This window comes from Anopheles cruzii, chromosome 2, assembly GCF_943734635.1.
Source record: "Anopheles cruzii chromosome 2, idAnoCruzAS_RS32_06, whole genome shotgun sequence".
In the NCBI taxonomy this organism is placed as follows: domain Eukaryota; kingdom Metazoa; phylum Arthropoda; class Insecta; order Diptera; family Culicidae; genus Anopheles; species Anopheles cruzii.
Genome location: NC_069144.1, coordinates 50,972,435 through 50,991,351, shown reverse-complemented (window position 1 = coordinate 50,991,351; position 18,917 = coordinate 50,972,435). Strand labels below are relative to the sequence as shown.

Genomic DNA, 18,917 nt, shown 5'->3' with positions numbered 1-18,917 from the left:
GTTCTACTTTTCCACCTTCCCGCAGCATGTTAAGCACGGTGGCAAGTGAAAAAGCCCAAACTGTAAGCTACACAAAGATTATCTTCAGAAACTTCGTTTACGGAGTAACAGAAAAATGGTGTGGCCTTTCGGAAAAGGGTGGTGTGCGGCCGGCAATCGACCGACCATCGACCGAAATTCACCGGTTTTTGGGCAGAATTATCGTTGAAGCTTCCGGGCAGACTGGGGCCGATCGCTAATGTTCCAACCGGTTCCAGCAACTGAAGTGGAAAGAATGGACCCCCCCTCGTTTGGCCCACTTTTCGGGGCGAGACCCGGGTTCCGGAGCGATAAGCCCACTCACACGGCGTGGTAACCGAATCGAAAGCTTGGTTTGCGGTTTTGCATCGGATCGGAAGTGCGAAGCGAGCGCGGCCATCCGAGAGCGGCCGAAGCACAAAACCCGTCCATCGATCGATGGCACTGATCCCCGAGATTAGCCGAAAGGCCTGCCCGAAGTTACAAAGTGCCCGGAAGTTGTCTACCGTAGGGCTCAAGAAATCTAGCAAAGGTTCTCGGACCGTACTGAAGGGGTCAGGCCGGTGATCAAAGAGTCGGTGACGTTAGGCCCCACCACTGCCAACTCTTTGATAAGATAAATCGCGCGAGTGAGCCGACCAGCATTCGGTATATGCAACGAACGCACTAACTGGTGTGCAGTGCAACCGTGAGTAACACACTCCACGTACGTAATAAACGGCGAAAACGGCTTTGGTGACCCACCCTGGTAGACGTCATTGCTGTTTGCCAAATGATAAACGAAGAGCCACTTGCACCATCTTCTCTTTATCTTATTTACTCTTTCTTTATCTGTAGCCTTTAGTCTTTATTACTAGCCTTAGGTGTTGGTGTAAGTAACGTTCAAATTTTTACCCTTAGTCTGCAACAAGTCAGAACTGCAACTGTCGCAACCATAACTGTATTGGCATGCTTTCCCCCTTCGCTTCACATCATGGGTCATGTCACCGATCTTGGCCGATAACTGCGAGCCCCGCTGCGAGCCGTGGGTCACACACCATTACAGCCATTACAGGTTCCGATGGTTTGGTCACTCACTTAACCCGCAATCGCTCGGCCTCGGTACGCGTCCTCGCAGCCACGATCTCACCGTCCGCCTGTGCGTGCGTCCATCGTGTCGCTGGGCTTCCTTTGGGCGCTTATCGCACGGCCATTCGATTAGAGATGCCACCGGGCCACAAGCCAATATTAGTCATCCGTAATGGACCGGAGCGAACCCGGCGCCGGTACCTGTGTGTGGTTTGCGGGCGTCGATGGTGGTGGTGTTGGTGAGATGGTGTTTCGCTCCGCCCTCCGCCCGATCTCAACCTGACGGCCGCCGGTACGGGGCTAGATAACGGCGAGCGCCCGTCCGTTTTGCAGCCACCGGAACAACTCGGACCGATAGAAGTGGTATCGGTTAAGTCAGTCAGTGTTAAACTTTGCCATTGATAACGGGCTGGATGGGAGGTTTCCACTGCTGCTGCCCGGTGGTCGCAAATCGCCGCAACTTCCCGGTCGTTCCGTGTAGATTACTGCATTCCGACACCGCTCACCGACCGTCCCCACGCCGCGTGTAAGGAACGCCGTAGGACGCAGGGCACGTTGCAAGTGCGCTCTGTGCGTTTAATACACTATGACGTTTCTCATCGAGCGAAAGTGAAGGAAATAGACCACTATAGAGACCGCTAGGGGACGAAACAAGGCTATTCGAAAGATATTAGATCACCGAAGGGAGCTCACCAGGAGTCGCAGTGAAGAAACACACGAAAGCGGACCAATGGCGGACCGGATATTGAACATCGTGGTGGTTGGCGATGGTGCCGTCGGAAAGACCTGTCTGTTGCACGCGTACACCGATAAATCGTTCAAGCATTTCTACCAACCGACCATGTAAATAGTGCGACTTTAAACATACCGCAGCTCATTGGGAGTTGTGCAAATAGGGAAACAATATGAACCAATCTCTTTCTTTTTGCCTCCACGTTACACTCACCGCTACCATCGGTGCCATACGGCCAGATATGATAAGGAATCTATTGAAATGATACTCGATGGGCAGCGGTACACTATCCAGCTGCACGACACGGCCGGCCAGGAGGAGTACGACAAAATCAGACAACAATTTTACAAGCGCGTAAGTGTAGGAATGTAGTGCATTTCCATTGGTTCTGCCGTTTACGAAAAAGGATGTTTCCGGTAATCACTTGTTGCAATTTGAGAATAACTTTCACGATCGTCCTAGTTGGACGGTTAATTACCTTAACTAATTACGGTTATTTACGGTTAATTACGCGCTAAACGTAACTGTTCTACCACCAAGCTTTGTAGTTTTGGTAACTGACGATTTTATTTATTCCATGAATGTAACGAGATTTTAACAAATCGTCCTTTTTTCGAAATACGCCAGGTTTCATGCAGAAAAACAAATCAGTTTTACACACTTCATGTTTCATTTTTTTGTATACATTCGTATCGTACCACAGGCCGATTGTTTCCTTCTCTGCTACAGCATCGACAACAGTGTTTCGTACGAAAATGCGGCTACAAAGTGGATCCAGGAGATCAAAACGGATCCACCCATCCCGATCGTGCTGCTTGGTAGGTTATGGCAAAGCAGGCAAAACACCGGAACCCGTTGAAAACTCCACTTTTCTTGTGTGCTTTCTCTTTAACATCACCACCAGGCACCAAGTTGGATACGCGACGGGGTGGAAGCAAGGAAGTATCGACGTCTGAGGGCGAAAAGCTGAGGCGTGCCATCAACGCTAACTCGTTCGTCGAGTGTTCGGCCAAAGCGGGCACTAACGTGGAGCTGGCCATCGAGGAGGGAGTCAGGGCGTGCCTGATGGGCGTCCCGGAACCGCAACCCGATGACCGGTGCTGTCCCTTCGACTGCTGCACCCAGTCGTAGCGTTTCTTTCGACGACAACGACGACGACGAAGATGACGATCGACCGATAAAGACACTCGTAGGACGCCCGTAGGAAGTTTATTGTTGCGACTACTAATTTAATTGAATTTATTTCCTAACCTAAACGAGGCTGAAAAGTATGTACACACAACACTGCGAGGGGAGCGCGTTCGTTGCTTGTTTGCGGTCTTGTTTAAAGTTCACGGAGCTGCCTCGTCGTACGCTACACCACTGGGCCCGTCTTTTCGCTCTCACGGAAGATAGAATGTGTCAAAGTCAATGAAGTGCCAACAGTGCTGGCCGCAGAATATAAGTAGTAAAACTAAAAGTATCGTTCGTGAAAATGCCAAACTTAATGTCTAAGAAAACCAGCAACACTAAAGACAAAAACTGAATACCACTTTTTTGGCAAACACACGACAACTCTTCCTAATCGAAACACATAGGCACAAGGTAACCAGTTGTTCTAGAATAGTAATAAACTAATAGGAAAAGTTACGAAATGAAATTACGCGTTGAGCCTTTTATATTATTTTGGCGAAATCAATAATAAACGAAAAAAAAAAACAAGATTGATACTCGTCAGCATGGAGAAAAGTTGTAAAATAGTAGCAAGTAGTAGTAAGTAGCAAGCAGTTGAGGTGTTTCGTCTTCATTTGATCACATGGCGACTCGTCTCGGAGAAAGAACTCATTGTTGCTTACGGAAGAAAAATGCTCCGACCCAAATGATGGCTAAATTGAAATGTATCGCCAACGAACTGCAGCGATGGTCTACGACGTTTCGTTTCATCTTTCATTCCCCGCTTCGCTGGAATTCGTTCTCACATTTCCACTACGCACACGCTGAGGTATTTACAAGTAGCGTCGATTCACTCGTTTCTGTGGCGATATTATCGTTGCATCACCGTAGATCGGTGACCCTAGGGAAGTTCCGCTGGTGCTAAAGTCGTGACTTAGATTGCCTAGACCGAGGAAAAGAAAACCGATTAGCAATCAACCAATGAAATGTTTTTTTCATTAAATATTAATGTGTGATAAACTTTTGAAAACTCAAGTTAACATCGCTCGCCATAGCTCTATGATGGAACAGGAAAAATCGCAAAAAATCGCAAGAAAAAAATATCTTAAATGGCAGCCCCGTCGTAGTGTTTTCTAATTTGCACGCCTTTTTGGCTGATTCCAAACTCAAACTACAAACCGTGATTCGCCGAACGGTCGAAAGGTCGAGACAAAGTGTAGCAAAATTATGTTAATGCGTGCCCATGCGCTTGTTCTAGCGCATGTTCGTGTACTGATTTCCATATCACCGTGGCACTGTGTTCGCACAGTGACTTGTGCACCGCCAGTCACGCAAGGTTCGTGTCACGATACGGTCAGGGTGGATTTCATGGAAAAAACAAACTTCTCCAATCACCTGCGCAAAACACGCTGATTTTTCTCTCTGTCTCTGCCAGGGGGCTTTTGAGGGCAAATACTTGCATATTCTTACCAGCACACGTGAGTGACGCGTGCTTGAGGGAACAGTGACATTCGAAACGCAATCCAGAACCACCTCGAACCCGACATGACAAGTTGAAGAGTGTGAACCAAGACTGTGACTTGTTCAAAAACTGCAAATACATATTCCTAACTTTGATGAAGCATTCGGTTCTGGCACGACACTCGCCGTCCTTGATTTTCAGTTCACCATTCCGTTGCCACAATCTCAAAGTTCTTTATTCACGGACTTCCCCCTTCGGTGGACGATATGTCGTCGTTTCGAGAAGCGATTGTTCTCAAAGGAAGCGCACTGTAGCTGTCAAAGAAACCGAGAACATTAATCAAAACCTGATCGTAGGTTTTTTGCCAAGATTGTAGACCATCCACTTTCGGTACAAATTTGGTTCAGCCTACAAATAAAGACAATTTTCTGTAACCTCAATCCGGCCAATCAATACTTTAACTACACAGTGCGGGCACCACCGAAGCACACCGAAGCATACACCAATCTACAACACGAAAAAAGAGGATCGCATAAAAAGCAAAGCAGTACAATTGAATTGCACAGCACATCCTAGCCGAAACCGTATCCGTGCGAACACCCACACACGCCTGGCCTGGCCAGGAGGCAGAACAATCGTAGGCGCTTTCACGCTTCCCGGAAGGTGTAACCGAATGTCATCAAAATCCAATCAATCAAATTTCACCGCAAACTACAAGCCAGCGGAACTGTGCTGGGCTGGGTTTGCTGTAAATCATGGTCGCGCACGTCCGTGCCGGCTCCTTTGCCCTAGCCCTACCGCTCCCCCCCCGAAGCCCATGACTAAGCAGCATAGTCGCATCACCGCATCAGAAGGCGGCCCCCAGTGCGTGTGAAGGACGCCGGAGCTGCGCCTTCTTACGTTCGAATGGTGGTGCCGCTCGGTGTCCCGCGAACGCTTCTTCTGCATCTATCGACTGCTTAATCATGGCGCTGCTCGGGACGATGCGCAACGTGGGGTGGAGGACACTCAACCCTCACACTTCCGTTTCTAACTCGCGAAAAGTGCTTCCGTTTGTGTTTCATTTTTTTCTCTTTCGTCTCCCCACCATTGCGTGACAGAACTTCCACCCTCTCTCTCTTTGGAAGTTCTACATTTTCCCGGCGTTCGCCTAGCGCACCGTTACGACGCCCTTCATGTCTCAACAAAAGCTTTGTAAGAAAAGTGAACTTCCGAGATTTCGGGAACACATATCAGCCGAATGTCAGAGCAAACAAAATGAAATATGCAGATTTAGAAGCAATGGGCTCACCGAAACGCACGCACGAGCAGTGGGAAACTCGCCCGCGGAAAGTCGCGGTGTCCCCTATTCTGCCAAACAGGGGATACGGGTTTTAGCGGAAGTCGTGCTGAATGCTAAACATACCGAAAAATCCACAATACGTGGAACGGAACATGGGAACATAAAAAGCAGATCGTGTGGCAAAAAAAATGGTGGTGCCACTCACATTCCCTTACCGACCGACTGATCTTGTTGTGATTTTTTCGTTCGAATCCCCCAAGAAAGGGGACACTTTGACTTCGATGTGCGTGTGACACATACGCACAATCGTAAGCGGAAACGTGCGTTTCAGAAATTCAAATGTAAACGAAACATGAACGATAAAAATCGGGACACCAAGCGTAACTTCGTGGCTTCATGACGTACAGACCAGGCACAGCGCCAGAAACCATAGCGAGAGTGGGAATTGAAATGAATGATAAACAAATGGTGAACTGACGATTTCAAGAACGCCATGCCCGTTCTTGTGCCGATGAGTGTATGGAAAGTTGATCATCAAACACCATCACTTACCCTGACGCCCAGTCGTTTGATCAACAGTACAACAGTGGACCTCTCGATCCGTTCAGGTGTATTGTGCAAGGAATTTTGAATACCTGAATATGAAGTGAATGTTTCACTAACATTATTTTAATTGATCCTATCCAACACCATCCCCTGCGAATCAGTGTTTTCCTCTCAATTATATTACTAAACTTACTAACATAAATTGATAAATTACTTTCATTCAAAAAAAAGCGTGCCAAAGTTCGTAGTCGTTGCGCACCCATCCTGACCGATATGCACGTAGACCATCATATTCTCAACAAGATTACATTTTAATTTATACCGTTTCTTTTGCAATTTTACAACCGGTAACGGTAGCCCCTGGTTCGCGTAAGAGAACGAGGCGGAAGGTGTGAACAGAAAATATGGCACCCATTTTTCATGTCCTTCCTTTTTTTTGTCCAATCCGTGCACTGCCAAACGGCGAACCCCCGAGAAGAGTGTGTGTGTGTGTGTGTGTGTTGTGGGACTTTTCACCATGAACCGCTTATCGCTTCTCGAGTAGTTCCGATCGCATTCCATCCGAGGCCGAAGGCCACTGCAGAAACCCGGAACGCCAAAGCCCGAAAAATGCGAAATGGGATAATCTGCCGAAAGGAGGCAGAAGGGGCTCACGGGGCCGCGGGCTTCGAATGGCGGAAGGTAGGCAGATATGGCCGCCTGGCGGCACAAAATATGGCTTGCTCCACTTATTTAAATGCTCGTTTTGGACATATTTTCTCGTTGGCGCTTTGTTGTGCAGTTTTGCTTTTCTTTCACTAAGCTAATGGCCAAGGATTCATTACCTGGATTCTTTTCTCTTTCACCATTTTTGCTTTGTTCCATTTGTTCCGACCCCTCGCTGGTTTGTGGTGGCCTTTCATTTACCGTAATAATTTCTATATTCAATTTTCAACACCCTCTCACACCGACGGTACCGAGGGCCTTATCGAGCATAAATTAATAAAACCACCTCTGGGATGGGATGCAACCTAAAAGGGGGATGCTAAACAGAAATCCCCGGGGCGTACGTTAACACCCGTCCTAACCCGGATTGTCGGAACTCGGCCCGGAGGGGATCTCGGGTTTTGTTTCTCTCGGGGATTTGCCTTTTTTTTGCGCAACTGACAGGACGGTGTCAGACAGGATCTGAATATGACAGCGATTTATTGTCGCACCGCGGAACGCAACCGAAAGCTGTAATTTAAATCAAATGTTTGTCTGTGGAAATATTCTCACTTCATTCTTGTTTGAACTTTTTTGTTCGATAATTTTCAGCGCAACTTAAAAACTACTTAAGAGTCTCTTCGTGGGAACGTACCTTGAGATCCCCCAAAGCTGTGCCCGGGGCTGCCGGAGAACGGCGACGACGAGTGCAGACCGTGGCTGCGTGTCTCTAATGGACTAGCAAATGGACCGCTGCTTACCCTATTATCGTAGGATGATAAATTGGGTCCATTTTTAAATGGCGATGGCCCTGCTGAAGAGAAGAACGAGAGAAGAGATCGGAAAAGGGGAAACGATGGCCTCCGCGGAACGGAGATAAAAACACCCAAAAGCGAAACGGTCAGTCGCAGCGCTGTGTAAATTGAGAAACACTTTGCCGAGCCACGCCGAGCGAAAGCGAATGGAATGTGGCCAAAGGGTGTAGGGGTTGCCAACAAGTTGCCTGCCCCGTTACCCTTATCTGACTCATGTCCGTTTTCTTTCGCAGCGCACTTCAAGCTGAATGCGTCGTTTTTTTATTTAAACTTACCACTGGCATCCGGTGGGCTGGAGGCTCTCTGGCGCGGTGGAGAGCAAAATACGATTACTGTGAAAATGTGGAGAGCGAAAACGTAAAATGGAAAAGAAAAGATTAATTGAGTGAACGGTGTAACACAAACATTTCGTCCGAGGTCAGTTTCAAGTGTCGCGATAAGCACGGAAAACATTAGTGACAAATTGCTCTCGATGAAGGAAATTAAATAAACCGAGCACAAAAATGAAAGAAGATTGTAATTCGATAAGAGTGAGTAAGATGATGATGTATTATCAGGGCGAGAAGGATGTATGATCACAAGTTTTTCGAAGGGACGAAAATTAAGACTCAAGACTTCGAAAGCAGCTTACCCCAAACGGTCGCCGCTATCACGACGACGGTGGATATGACCAGCCCAATGTTGCTCATGTAGTGCAACAGCAGGTCCGGCGTACTGCTGAACGGTTGTGTGGCACACTTTCGTGGAGCCAACGGTGACAGTATCGGAACCTGGGGAAAGAAAACCACGAAGCCGATATTAACCCAATTTTTCGACAAACATTTCCAGGTAAAATCCTACCTCAACGGTTTGCTGTGTGAGAGGAGAAAGTACCGCTACCGACAAACTGTCGGCCCACTCCTCGCGATACGAAGAGAGCAGTTCCAGCTGGTACTCGTGCATGCCAGCCTGTTTCTGGTGCAGCTTCACAGCAAGTACGTCGGGTTTCGATGACTTCACTTCCACCCTCTGCAGTAATCTATCGAGCCCCGTGACGGTGAGCATTTGTTTGCCAATCTGTTCCACCGAGAACGCTTCGGGTTCGATGCGCACCGCAGGGACCACCATCAGCGTAGAGGTGTCTACGAGCCCGGACGATCCTGCCAGACGCACTTCCAGCACGAGACTGTACTCGTTCGCCTTGATCTCGTTGGTCACATCATCGATCGTCGTCAGCAGATCGATGTTGCAGCTGTACGCACCGATCGTGGTATCGTAGCTCGGGTACGTTTTGAAGTGCCTTAGCAGCTCGACCGTTCCAACCTTCACTAGCAACTCGCACTCGAATAGCCCGCTAAATGAGCGCTCGATCTGCTCGCGGCAACTAGAGGCATTCAGTGCAATCACGTTCACCAGCTTGTCGTGCTGTTGATGATTTTTGATCACCAAATGCCCACGGTACGAGTGACCGTTGAGTATGTCGTAGCTTTTGAAAAACTCGATCCGATCCGCTTCCAAGACGTCGATGCTAAACGCTATCCCACCAGCTCGCCGATCACCGTGACTGATCAGCACCTCACCAGTCGCACCGGAACCACCGCGTGAGCCGACCACCCGTGCAACGCCCGTTTTGGGATCGATGTTCACCAACGATTCGTCCGAACTGCTCCATCGCAGCTCACTGCTCAGCAGGGGCGATGCGAAACAAACGACGTCACCCACGGAAAAGAGTCTCTGGTTGGGTGTCACAACCGCTCCGCTCTGCTCTCCAACCACCAGCTTGAGATAGTCTTCCGCAAACTTCACACCCGTCTGATCACGCAGTGCCACCACCAGCATATCGGCCGTTTCGCGCATCAGCTCCAATGCCACGCTGTAGTTGGTGCCGGTGTTGAGAAGCACGTTGCCCCGCTTCGACAGCCGATGCTTGAGCGAAGCGACATCTTCGAGGCCGTGGGAAAACTCGTTGCCCAAGCTGTCGTGCATGGACACTTTCAGCGTCAGGGCGAACCCTTGCGGGATGCTGTGCTCGACCTGCTTTAGCTTCACCGTCCCCGGTTGCAACGATATCATTACGTACTGCACGTGCTTCACCTCGAGCGGGATCGTGAGCGACTGTTCCTGGCAAGAGGCAATCACCTGCACCCTGCCGACGGTGTCACCACTCTTTACGAGCCCATCACGAGAAACCTGCACCACCGCACCACTACTGGCGGCACTCTCGTTCTCCAGCTGGTAGAAAGCATCGTCCAAATTCGCCTTGAGTTGTATCGTGGCCCGCGGTGGGATCAGAATCGAGTCGTAGCGGAATGATTTCGGTGATTCCAGTTCCAGCAACCGGAACACGGTGACGTCCATTTTGGCCGTCAGTTGTTTTCCGCTCGGTGTTACGAGCGTAACGTGCAGTGTGGCCTTTCCGGGAGCTAACGCTCTCACGCGCACCACAATCGCATCTTTCTCCCGGTACTCAACACCGATGTCCTGAAACACACCACGGATGTCGAGAATATCGGTGTGGTCCGTTGACCAACGGATGTTGACTCCCTCAACGGTGCCAAGGATGAGTGGTGAGATGCTAGGGACGGCCCAAACGTACGCCGGCATTACGGCTCCAGTTTGGATGCGTGCCAGCGGCGCTCGCAGTTCGATCGCGTCCAACGGCACAACGTTCACGTTGATAGTGTCCTCGGAGAAAACAATCGTCGCTCCTGTGGTTGGATTCGTGCCCACACAACGGCCCGTTACTTTCGAGCGGCCGACGCGTAACCCGGACACAACACCCGATTCAACCTCTGAGGAGACAGAAAAAAACATTTACAAAAAACGAAACTTTCACCAGATGGATTCAATCACTTACCAATCACATCGTGCTGCTGGACAGTGTAAACAATGTTGGAATCGGGCGTGGGTCCTCCTTTTGAGTAGATTTGTAACGTACTTCCCACGACGATCGTGGCATTGCGTGGCAGTAGCATCAACGGTGGAAATACCTGAACCGTGGCCGGCGCACTGGATACCTTTTTCTTGCCACTTCCGGAACTGACAGTAAACTTTGTCTCGCCCAGTTCCATCCCCGTTACGACATACCGCACCTCTCCAACACCCAGACTGGCCTGTGATCCGTGTGCGACACTCAGAACCGTGGGATTATACACCTCGGTCCGCAGCTCATACAGCTCCAGCCGGTCTCGTTTAATGTCCAATGGCTGATCATTGCTATCGTAAAGCCGTGCGATGGCTTCGATAACTTTCGTCTTTTCAACCCGATCGGGAGCAAGAATCGTGATTTTGCCTACCGTCACGACGGAAACGTAGAGGAAGCTTGGTTCGGTCGCCAGACATTGGTCGGTAATCTCCAGTTTCACCTCGCCTGCCTTCCGCGGGCTTATGACAAGTTGACGGGACGTTGACTCGAACTGCGCCGAAACAATGCCGGCCTCCGATGCCTTGATGTCGTAGAAGCCGCTTCCCTGAACAATCTTGATACGCTCTACGGCGTCGCTCGTGAGGAAAAGCGTCAGCCGATCGTACGGCAGCAACGTTCGGTTGACAGCCAAGAAGTTCAGTTCGTTTTCGATCGTCGGCTTCACCAGAGCGGTTCCGCTTTGCTTCTGCACACCGAAGGGTGGGCTTTCCGGTCTTATCGAGTGTCGCTTCAACACCTCCGCACGGTAATCGCTGACGACCGTCTTTACCTTCAGGCTCACGTCCAGTTGGCGGGGAAGCGTGAGCGTCACGTAGTCACGCACCGGAACTTCCACACCATCCAAGTGGTCAACCTCTCCGTTTTGTACGTATGGTAGCGTGAGTGGCACTTCTCCCTGCCCTTGCTGAGCACTTCCCGATTGTTGCTGCTGCTCCATCGCGAAGAACTGCCACTCGAGCAGCAGGGAGGAAATGTTAGCCAACCGTCGGTTGAGTACATCCAACACCTCAACATCGATCACCATTTCATCGCTATCGTCGCTCTTTACATGCATCATCGAACTGCGACGCTCCAGCGGACAGCCCATCTTCACTTTGTCTGCGGTGATCAAGTTCACGAACCGTGGCTTCACGCAGTACACCTTCGTCACAAATTCGGCCACGTACGGAACAGCATTCGTTGCGCCCAGTGTATTGAACACCTCGAGCTTTAGTTCGTAATCGCCAAGCTTCTTACAAAGCACACGCAGTATGTGTTTGTCCTTCGAGAACCCACTGCCAACGATCGTCACGTCGAGTCCTTTCAGATCGTACAACAGTTGGCGCTGCAGTTCAGCTTCCGAGTTGTACATCCGCTCGGGCCCATTGTAGTAGAACAAGTTTCTCGACGAACCGATCGGTAACACGACCTCGTTCTCGATCGGATTCTCGATTGCGAGCCGCTCGAAAACGTGCAATGTGACCTGATCGGTGAGCGGTTGATCCTGATAGCGGTACGTGATCTTCAAGTTTGTCTGACCAACCATCGTCGAGCGGAGGTACAGTATTCGGCACGCACCACCTGCTAACGGTTCTTGGGTACCTTCCTCGTCAGCGTTTGCGGGACTGTCCACGACGGTGAAGATTTGGGAGCTGAACTCGAGCTCGAAGTGAAGGTTTTCGCACGTCGTAATCGGCTTTTGGGTCCCGTTGTGCTGCGCCCACAGTCCCACGTGCAGCCGAACGTAGTCTTTTAGCACCGTTTCGAAGTTGTACCGGACTACTTCCAGTCGGATCGGTGACAGAAACACAACCTGGGCCGAAGCAAAGATGCGCACATTTCTCGACATGGCCACCTTCACGTGCGTCGCCTTGATCGCCGATGCCGCAGCGTGATCATCCGTGTTCTGATCTGCGTGTGCTTTCACTTGATCAATCCGCGCTTCGGCCAAACCGGTTTGCGTGACGGGTACAACGCTCGGATCGAGCGAAGACCAGCTATAGGCACCGTCGCCTCCGGTCGCGGTAAACTGAAGCTTCTGGCGGCGTAGGTTCGGATCGAAGGGGAGAATTACTTCCGGCGGACTGATCGCCAGTCGGTTGTAAACGATCAACGACGCCTTAGCGGTGAGCTGCAGAAAAATCGAAAACCCGAATAAGACCTATGATAAACCGAGCCGATCGCCTTCAAGATCAATTACCTTTTCGAACTTTCCCGTCACGGGACTGGTGCCGGTGGAGATCGTTTCGCCAAAGATACTGCTTCCGTTGCCGGTTACCCGTATCGGATAGAACAAGGATTCGTCCAGCGTCGAGTGAATCTTGTACTGTGGCCCGAGCGTTATCAGATGATCGTCTGCCGTGAACAGATTGAGAGAAATCTCGTGGCTTTCGCCCTCGACCGTAACCCAATTGTAATGCGGCAGCAGGTTGATGGTTAACTTTTTCGCGTCGACTACGGTCAGCGAAGCTTTCGGCAATGTTGCTTTGGCGTTCGCTTCGTCGTTTGCCACACCGTGCGGTACGTTGCGATCGCGGAGCAACACAAACGTCCGGCCCATCTTCAGGCCACGTGCCTCATTTCCACTGATCATGGCGTACCGTTCGTCTTCCATCTCCAGATAGTACTGACTGTTGAGGGCGATCTCGTGCAGTTTGCCCTGCTTCAGTTGCAGCACCTTAAACTCGATCGTGTCACCGGCCAGAATGTAGACATCACTCGGATCGAGGATTAGATTGGCCAGCACCATAATGTTGACGTCCACCGGTGCTACGTGCGAATATTCAGCGTGCGGCAGACGAGCCGTAACGCGGGCCGAACCCGTGTTAATGCCCTCCAACAACACCATGTAGCCTTGGACACCGGCCACCTCCAGTTTCTCGATAGCCCGCGGTACAACGTGAAACTTGCTCTCGGAGAAGGTGAGAAAGCGCAACACTTGGCTCCAACTGCTGTCGCCATCGTCTCCACGTATGTCTTGTGCCCTGTGCGAAGCGATCTGCCAATTAAACTCAATGCCCTCGAGGGTCGTAAACGCGTTGCCCTGTGCGTCCTGAGCCCATAGTTCAAACGTTTCCGGTGCTTCCTCGAGGTATAGCTCGCGGGTCGTCGTCAGCACTCCGAGCTGATCGATCACGTCCAGAATGACGTCACAGCGGAGCACCTCACCGGTGGCCAGATCCTCCGCCAGCACGATAGCCGTGTTGCGGCGCTTCTCCTTATTGATCACCGTCACCATTACACGATAGGAACAATCGTCATCGATGTCGTCGTACGAGGGCGATATCTGTATAAGATCTAATCGTGACGAAGTCCTAAAAATAGACCAGATATCAAAAGTGGTTGAAAGCTTGAACCGCAGTACCGAGCCGGTTGGAATTGAGATTCCAACCGGAACAACCGGTGACATCAACAACCACGAACGTTTTTGTTTACGCAAATGATGTCAGCGGCCGACCGGCACGGCGTCGTAGTGACGCCGGAAGCATGTGGATTTCGAAGGTTAGAAACGAAGGTTAGACACTCAGTTGCCCACGCCAAGCAAACTTACCATTTAAAGCACCCTTTCTCAACGACCTCGAGAGTAAAGTTTACGGAAATGTGGTCGAAAATTGGCAGAAGAACACGGGGATAATTCAGCTTGGTGGCATCACCGGAACGCGTGGATAGCAGCATCAAAACCGCGGCAGCTAGCGTCAGCCGCAGCCAGGAAGGCTTCATTTTGCGCCCACCAAATTCCTATTCCTATTTAACTCCACTTTCGGTACAACAGATCAATGATTTCACTTGAAATACCCTAAAAAACTAAGCAGCGTGATTTTGCGGTTCGTCAGAAAAGTCACTTCTTCTTGTTATTCACATCGAACCATTTGCCGGCAAAGCGCGCTTTCATTTGTGCGACCTGTCGACAGCGAAGGATTTCCGCAAGGCAAAAATCGATGAAGGAATGAAACGAACCGTTGCACAGTGGAGAATTAGTCTCACAAGTACGGACATAATTTACTTTAGGATGAATGTACGCAATTTCAAGTTTTTTGTTTTCTTTGCATGTGTTTTTATTCTATTCATCATTTTATGTGCAAGTATTATAATTCATTTTCTTAGTTTTCGCTCTATTAAGATATTTAAACGTATGAGCTATGATATCTGCACTACGCTAAAACGTTTAAATGCATAATCGTGAATTCTCGGAATCCACCAAACACGGAAGGTTGAAAATTCGGATTGGTCATAGATAACATATCTTTTTTGGGATAATATAACTAAAATCGTCATTGTTTTAATTGGTTTACGACCGACTTTTCCCATAGTGCGTTGCAGCCGTTTAGATAAATGGTTCATCGATTCTATCGGTTTCATCGATTTTTGACCAGCTGTCACCTAACCTAGGACTTCCAACTGCCTGGAAAACGAAAACAAAACATCATTCCGGTACACACATTCTGGTTGTTAGAAAATAATCAATGGCACGGAAATCGGCACAGTTCAAAATATTTAAAATAACCAATTTCAACGATGTGACCGCCAACCAGCTGTGCAGTTACGTACAGGGTCTTCACAGGCACATACAGAGACAACAAGTCCGGATACAGAAACTGAAGTTGAAAATCAAAACGCTGGTAGGTTTCCATCAACTCCATCAGATTGTTATCAAACGACTCAAATTCCTGGATGGTCTTTACCTTTCAGCGAATACTGCGCAAACGTAATGGTCAAGCGAAAGGGAACGTAGTGCAAGACACGAAAGAACATCAGAATCATGCATCTAATGAGAAACCCGATACAAGAGAAGAACCTCTCGATATCAAAGCGTTTGTGGAGGATATTAAGAAAACTGCCCAAGATGTGGATATTCAAAATCGGTACATCTACGAACCGACCTCTGGCATGTACTACGATCCAGAAACCGGATACTATTACAATTCCGTAAGGCTGACAGGAACCTGCCACAGAGCACTTTCCCTCCACGATTTCCCTCCTAACTTGTGTTCCTCGCCTTTAGATCTACGGACTGCACTACGATGGTCAGAGAGGCTGCTACTTGAAGTATAACGATACCACGCAGGAGTATGACTTTTACTCGCAAGTCATTCCAGAAACTATGCTAGAGCCGGATAGCAAAGCCAAGAAAAAGGTACATTCCGGGACGAAACCGGCGCTTCACTCCCTGTGGTATTAATCTTTCTCTTTGATCTGCTTCCCCGCAGGTTCAAAATTCTTCCCTACCTTGCCCTTCACTAGAAGACAGTCTTGTAGCTCGGTTCTCTTCGTTAGAGATCGAACGTATACGCCATTGCGCGCTAGGTAGGTGACGAGTGCGGCATTGATAACAGCGGCCCCCCTTTTTCTTTCTTTTTCTCTCAAACCATCGATGAACCTTCTGGTACCCGGCTTCAGAAGCAACCAGCGGAGTCCGGCAGTAAAAGTACGTCGAAGAAAGCCCGAGACAGTGACGACAGTGTCGAACGCAGTCGACGGCACCGAAAGCACAGAAAGCGTTCTCGACGGCGTCACAAGTCGCGGTCTCGTTCTCGGGGATCGTCCAGTGACGACAGCAGCATTAGCAGTGTCAGTTCAACTGCAAAACGATCAAAAAAAAAGAAACGTAAATCGAAGAAGCGTAAGCATCGGAAGTCACGATCCATCGAGGCACTGGAAGAGGGTGAGCTGACCAGCAGCGACACAAGCTGTTCAAAAGCGCCATCGGTGGTAATGGTCGACTCGAGTGGTGAAAATAGTGCCGACTCGTCCGAGCAGTTTAAAACCAACTATAAAGGTACATGAGCATCGCAAAAGGGGGCCGCTGTATTTACATGAATGTTGTTCTTCTTTACCAACTCTTATGATCAATGCATTTGTATCGTACATAGACGTGGCCAAGCGCTATCCACCATCGCTACGAATAGTGGTGAAGGACACTAACCTGAAGGATTTGAAAATCGGTTCGCTGTTTATCGTAACCTGCAAGGGTGGGACCCTCGGGCGGGAGGGCAACCATGATGTCATCATCCCGGATATCAACATATCCAAGCGGCATCTGGAGTTCGTGTACAACGATCAGAAGGCCAGCTATCAGTTTGTGGATCTCGGTTCACGTAACGGCACACTTTACAACGGGGTTCCTGTGAAGATGGCCAAAAACCAAACACGCAGTGATCCGGTCGTTCTCTTGCACGGCAGCGTTTTGCAACTCAATCAAACCAAACTGCTGTGCCACGTGCACGAGGGAAATGCAACGTGCGGCAAGTGCGAACCAGGCCTGCTGGTCAGCAGTGAACCGACTGTGCCGCTGGAAAGCGTAACGAAAATCAACAAACCCGTGTCTCACAAGGAAGGCCTAAAATTGATTCAGAAGCGCTTTGGATTGGAAAATGAGAGTAAGTTCGTGGACCAAGGTTTCTTTTGCAATGAATTTTGCAATGCCAACTATCCTTTCCACAGAATATATCGGCGCGCAGGATGGCCAGGGACAGAACCAGCGGATTGGACCGGACTACCAGGATCGGGCGGCTACCCGGCGCAAAGTAAAAGGCAGCTCGAACGAGCACGAAAAAACACAGGTAGCATCGCTGGATCAATCGATTACCAGCGACAACAAGGGCTTCCAGATGCTGTCGAAGCTTGGCTGGAACGAGGGTAAACCCCTCGGACGAAACGATGACGGCCTAACGGAGCCGATTACGTTAACATCGAACGTCGGCACGTCAGGATTGGGGTGCCAGGGTCAGCTGCAGCTGGGCGCTAATGTGCATCCGGTGAATCCTAAGCGCCACAGCATGTGGCGCAAAACTCAGGAACGCTTTGAACGGTCGACAGCCTTCAAAGCTGAGAGTAGCGATGGTTCAGATTAGTTAGTTTTATTGTGGAAATTAAAATAAATTTTGGACATGTTGCAGTTTTGTATTGGGAGCTGTTTGATTTGAAAAAGAATGTCAATATAATCTGTGTTGCGATGAGAAAGAACTTTTATACTAAAGAACCCCTTTGAGAAAGGCTCGACATGTGCGTCGCACCTTCGCGATTCAAACACTAACAGGAATGGATACTCATAGCCAGCGCAGCCAAAACTTTTGCCCATGAAACAATCCTCATTACCGGTGAAGAATCTCTTCTTTCGGCGAATCAGCCCGCTCCGTTTGTCTTCGTTATCCGAGCATCGAAAAGTTGTTTTTCCACCCACTTCTGGCCCATTCCTTTGGCCCATGAAGGATCCGTCAGACGGCTGACGACGGGAGCTTCTATCTTCAGCTGTTTACCATTCGATGGTAGTGATTTTTTCCTTGCCCTTAAAGAAACATGAATGAAGAGAAAACGAGACGAAGATGCTCAAAATATGCTTCAGCCCGAAAGGATAATAGAATTACCGCGTAACGATACATATCCGTCGTCTTGAGCCGAACTTTTACGACCCGGGGGTCGTGGGAAAAGAAAACACTTTTTTCACGGCTAGACTGGCGCGTTCGGAAGCAAGGCAAGTGGAGCGGAGCAAAAGTTTATTAAACAACCACACAGACGACAACCGGCAGAAGAAGTATGACGAAAATTGAACTTGAACTCGCGAGAGACGACCCGACGCGCCCACCATGATGACGGTGCGTAAGGACTCGAAAGGAGTTCATGGTTTTTGCACGGTGTTTGCCGTTTTTCTGTTGTTGTTGGCGGCTATATTTGTTGCTTTTTGCTCTCATGTTTTTTTTACTCATCGCTTCTGCATCCTTCTTTCTGTTCACAATAGCCGAGACGGAGAAAGTGATAATGCTTTGGCTGTTATCGGTTGTCCATTACGCCAAGTATTAATCGGGTTTCATCAATTTGTTAGATGATCAACTAATTCTACAAAGTTACGTGGCTTTCTGAATTGAGTTCTTCTTTTCGAATGTTTATCTCCGAAAACACTACACTCAATATCTATAAAGCATAACTCGAATAACAGTTTCGCTCAATTATTCGCTGTTTTCGAAGAGATGATTCCTCATAATCAAGCAACCCGTCAGGCCCAGTCAGTCAGTCAGTCCGTAATTACTCATTCTGGCATCCCCGTGAAACAGCTCGCAAAACTGTCAGCCTGTCCGACCAGCATATGTGGAACTTGTTTCTCCAAAAATCGTCTGCCAAGCCACGGAAGGGGTTCGCACTTGAGGAACCCAGTTGCACCAAAAAAACGACCGCATTAAGCCAAAAGTGCAGCTTGCCAACCCGTCAAAAATGTGCACATGGTTGCGATGCAATTCTTGCTGGTCGGCCCTTCGACGACTTCCTCTTTCTTTTGCTTG

General features: G+C 49.3%; 3 protein-coding genes across 4 annotated transcripts; 2 read left to right on the top strand and 1 right to left on the bottom strand.

Annotated features, from left to right (window-relative positions):
- Window positions 1-1,551: 1,551 nt before the first annotated feature.
- Window positions 1,552-3,616, top strand: LOC128267639 (rho-related protein racC-like). The gene is made up of 4 exons (XM_053004525.1): window positions 1,552-1,929; window positions 2,059-2,173; window positions 2,523-2,637; window positions 2,724-3,616. Exons 1-4 carry the CDS (start codon window positions 1,817-1,819, stop codon window positions 2,948-2,950), a joined length of 570 nt encoding a protein of 189 aa, XP_052860485.1. The 5' UTR covers window positions 1,552-1,816; the 3' UTR covers window positions 2,951-3,616.
- A 188-nt stretch (window positions 3,617-3,804) lies between these two features.
- LOC128266911 (nuclear pore membrane glycoprotein 210) lies at window positions 3,805-14,364 on the bottom strand. The gene is made up of 8 exons (XM_053003700.1): window positions 14,195-14,364; window positions 12,845-13,958; window positions 10,597-12,775; window positions 8,601-10,531; window positions 8,392-8,530; window positions 8,036-8,092; window positions 7,601-7,756; window positions 3,805-3,914 (listed from the first exon to the last, which is right to left on the bottom strand). The coding sequence occupies exons 1-8, from the start codon at window positions 14,362-14,364 to the stop codon at window positions 3,805-3,807; spliced, it is 5,856 nt and encodes a 1,951-aa protein (XP_052859660.1).
- Window positions 14,365-15,090: 726 nt separating this feature from the next.
- Window positions 15,091-17,517, top strand: LOC128267210 (angiogenic factor with G patch and FHA domains 1). Of its 2 annotated transcripts, none has more exons than XM_053004004.1 (6): window positions 15,091-15,263; window positions 15,334-15,570; window positions 15,647-15,778; window positions 16,042-16,420; window positions 16,515-17,021; window positions 17,086-17,517. In XM_053004004.1, exons 1-6 carry the CDS (start codon window positions 15,108-15,110, stop codon window positions 17,493-17,495), a joined length of 1,821 nt encoding a protein of 606 aa, XP_052859964.1. In that variant the 5' UTR covers window positions 15,091-15,107; the 3' UTR covers window positions 17,496-17,517. The 2 variants fall into 2 exon arrangements, with proteins under 2 accessions (XP_052859964.1, XP_052859965.1); XM_053004005.1 differs by lacking the exon at window positions 16,042-16,420 and adding an exon at window positions 15,852-15,948.
- The last annotated feature ends 1,400 nt before the right edge of the window (window positions 17,518-18,917 follow it).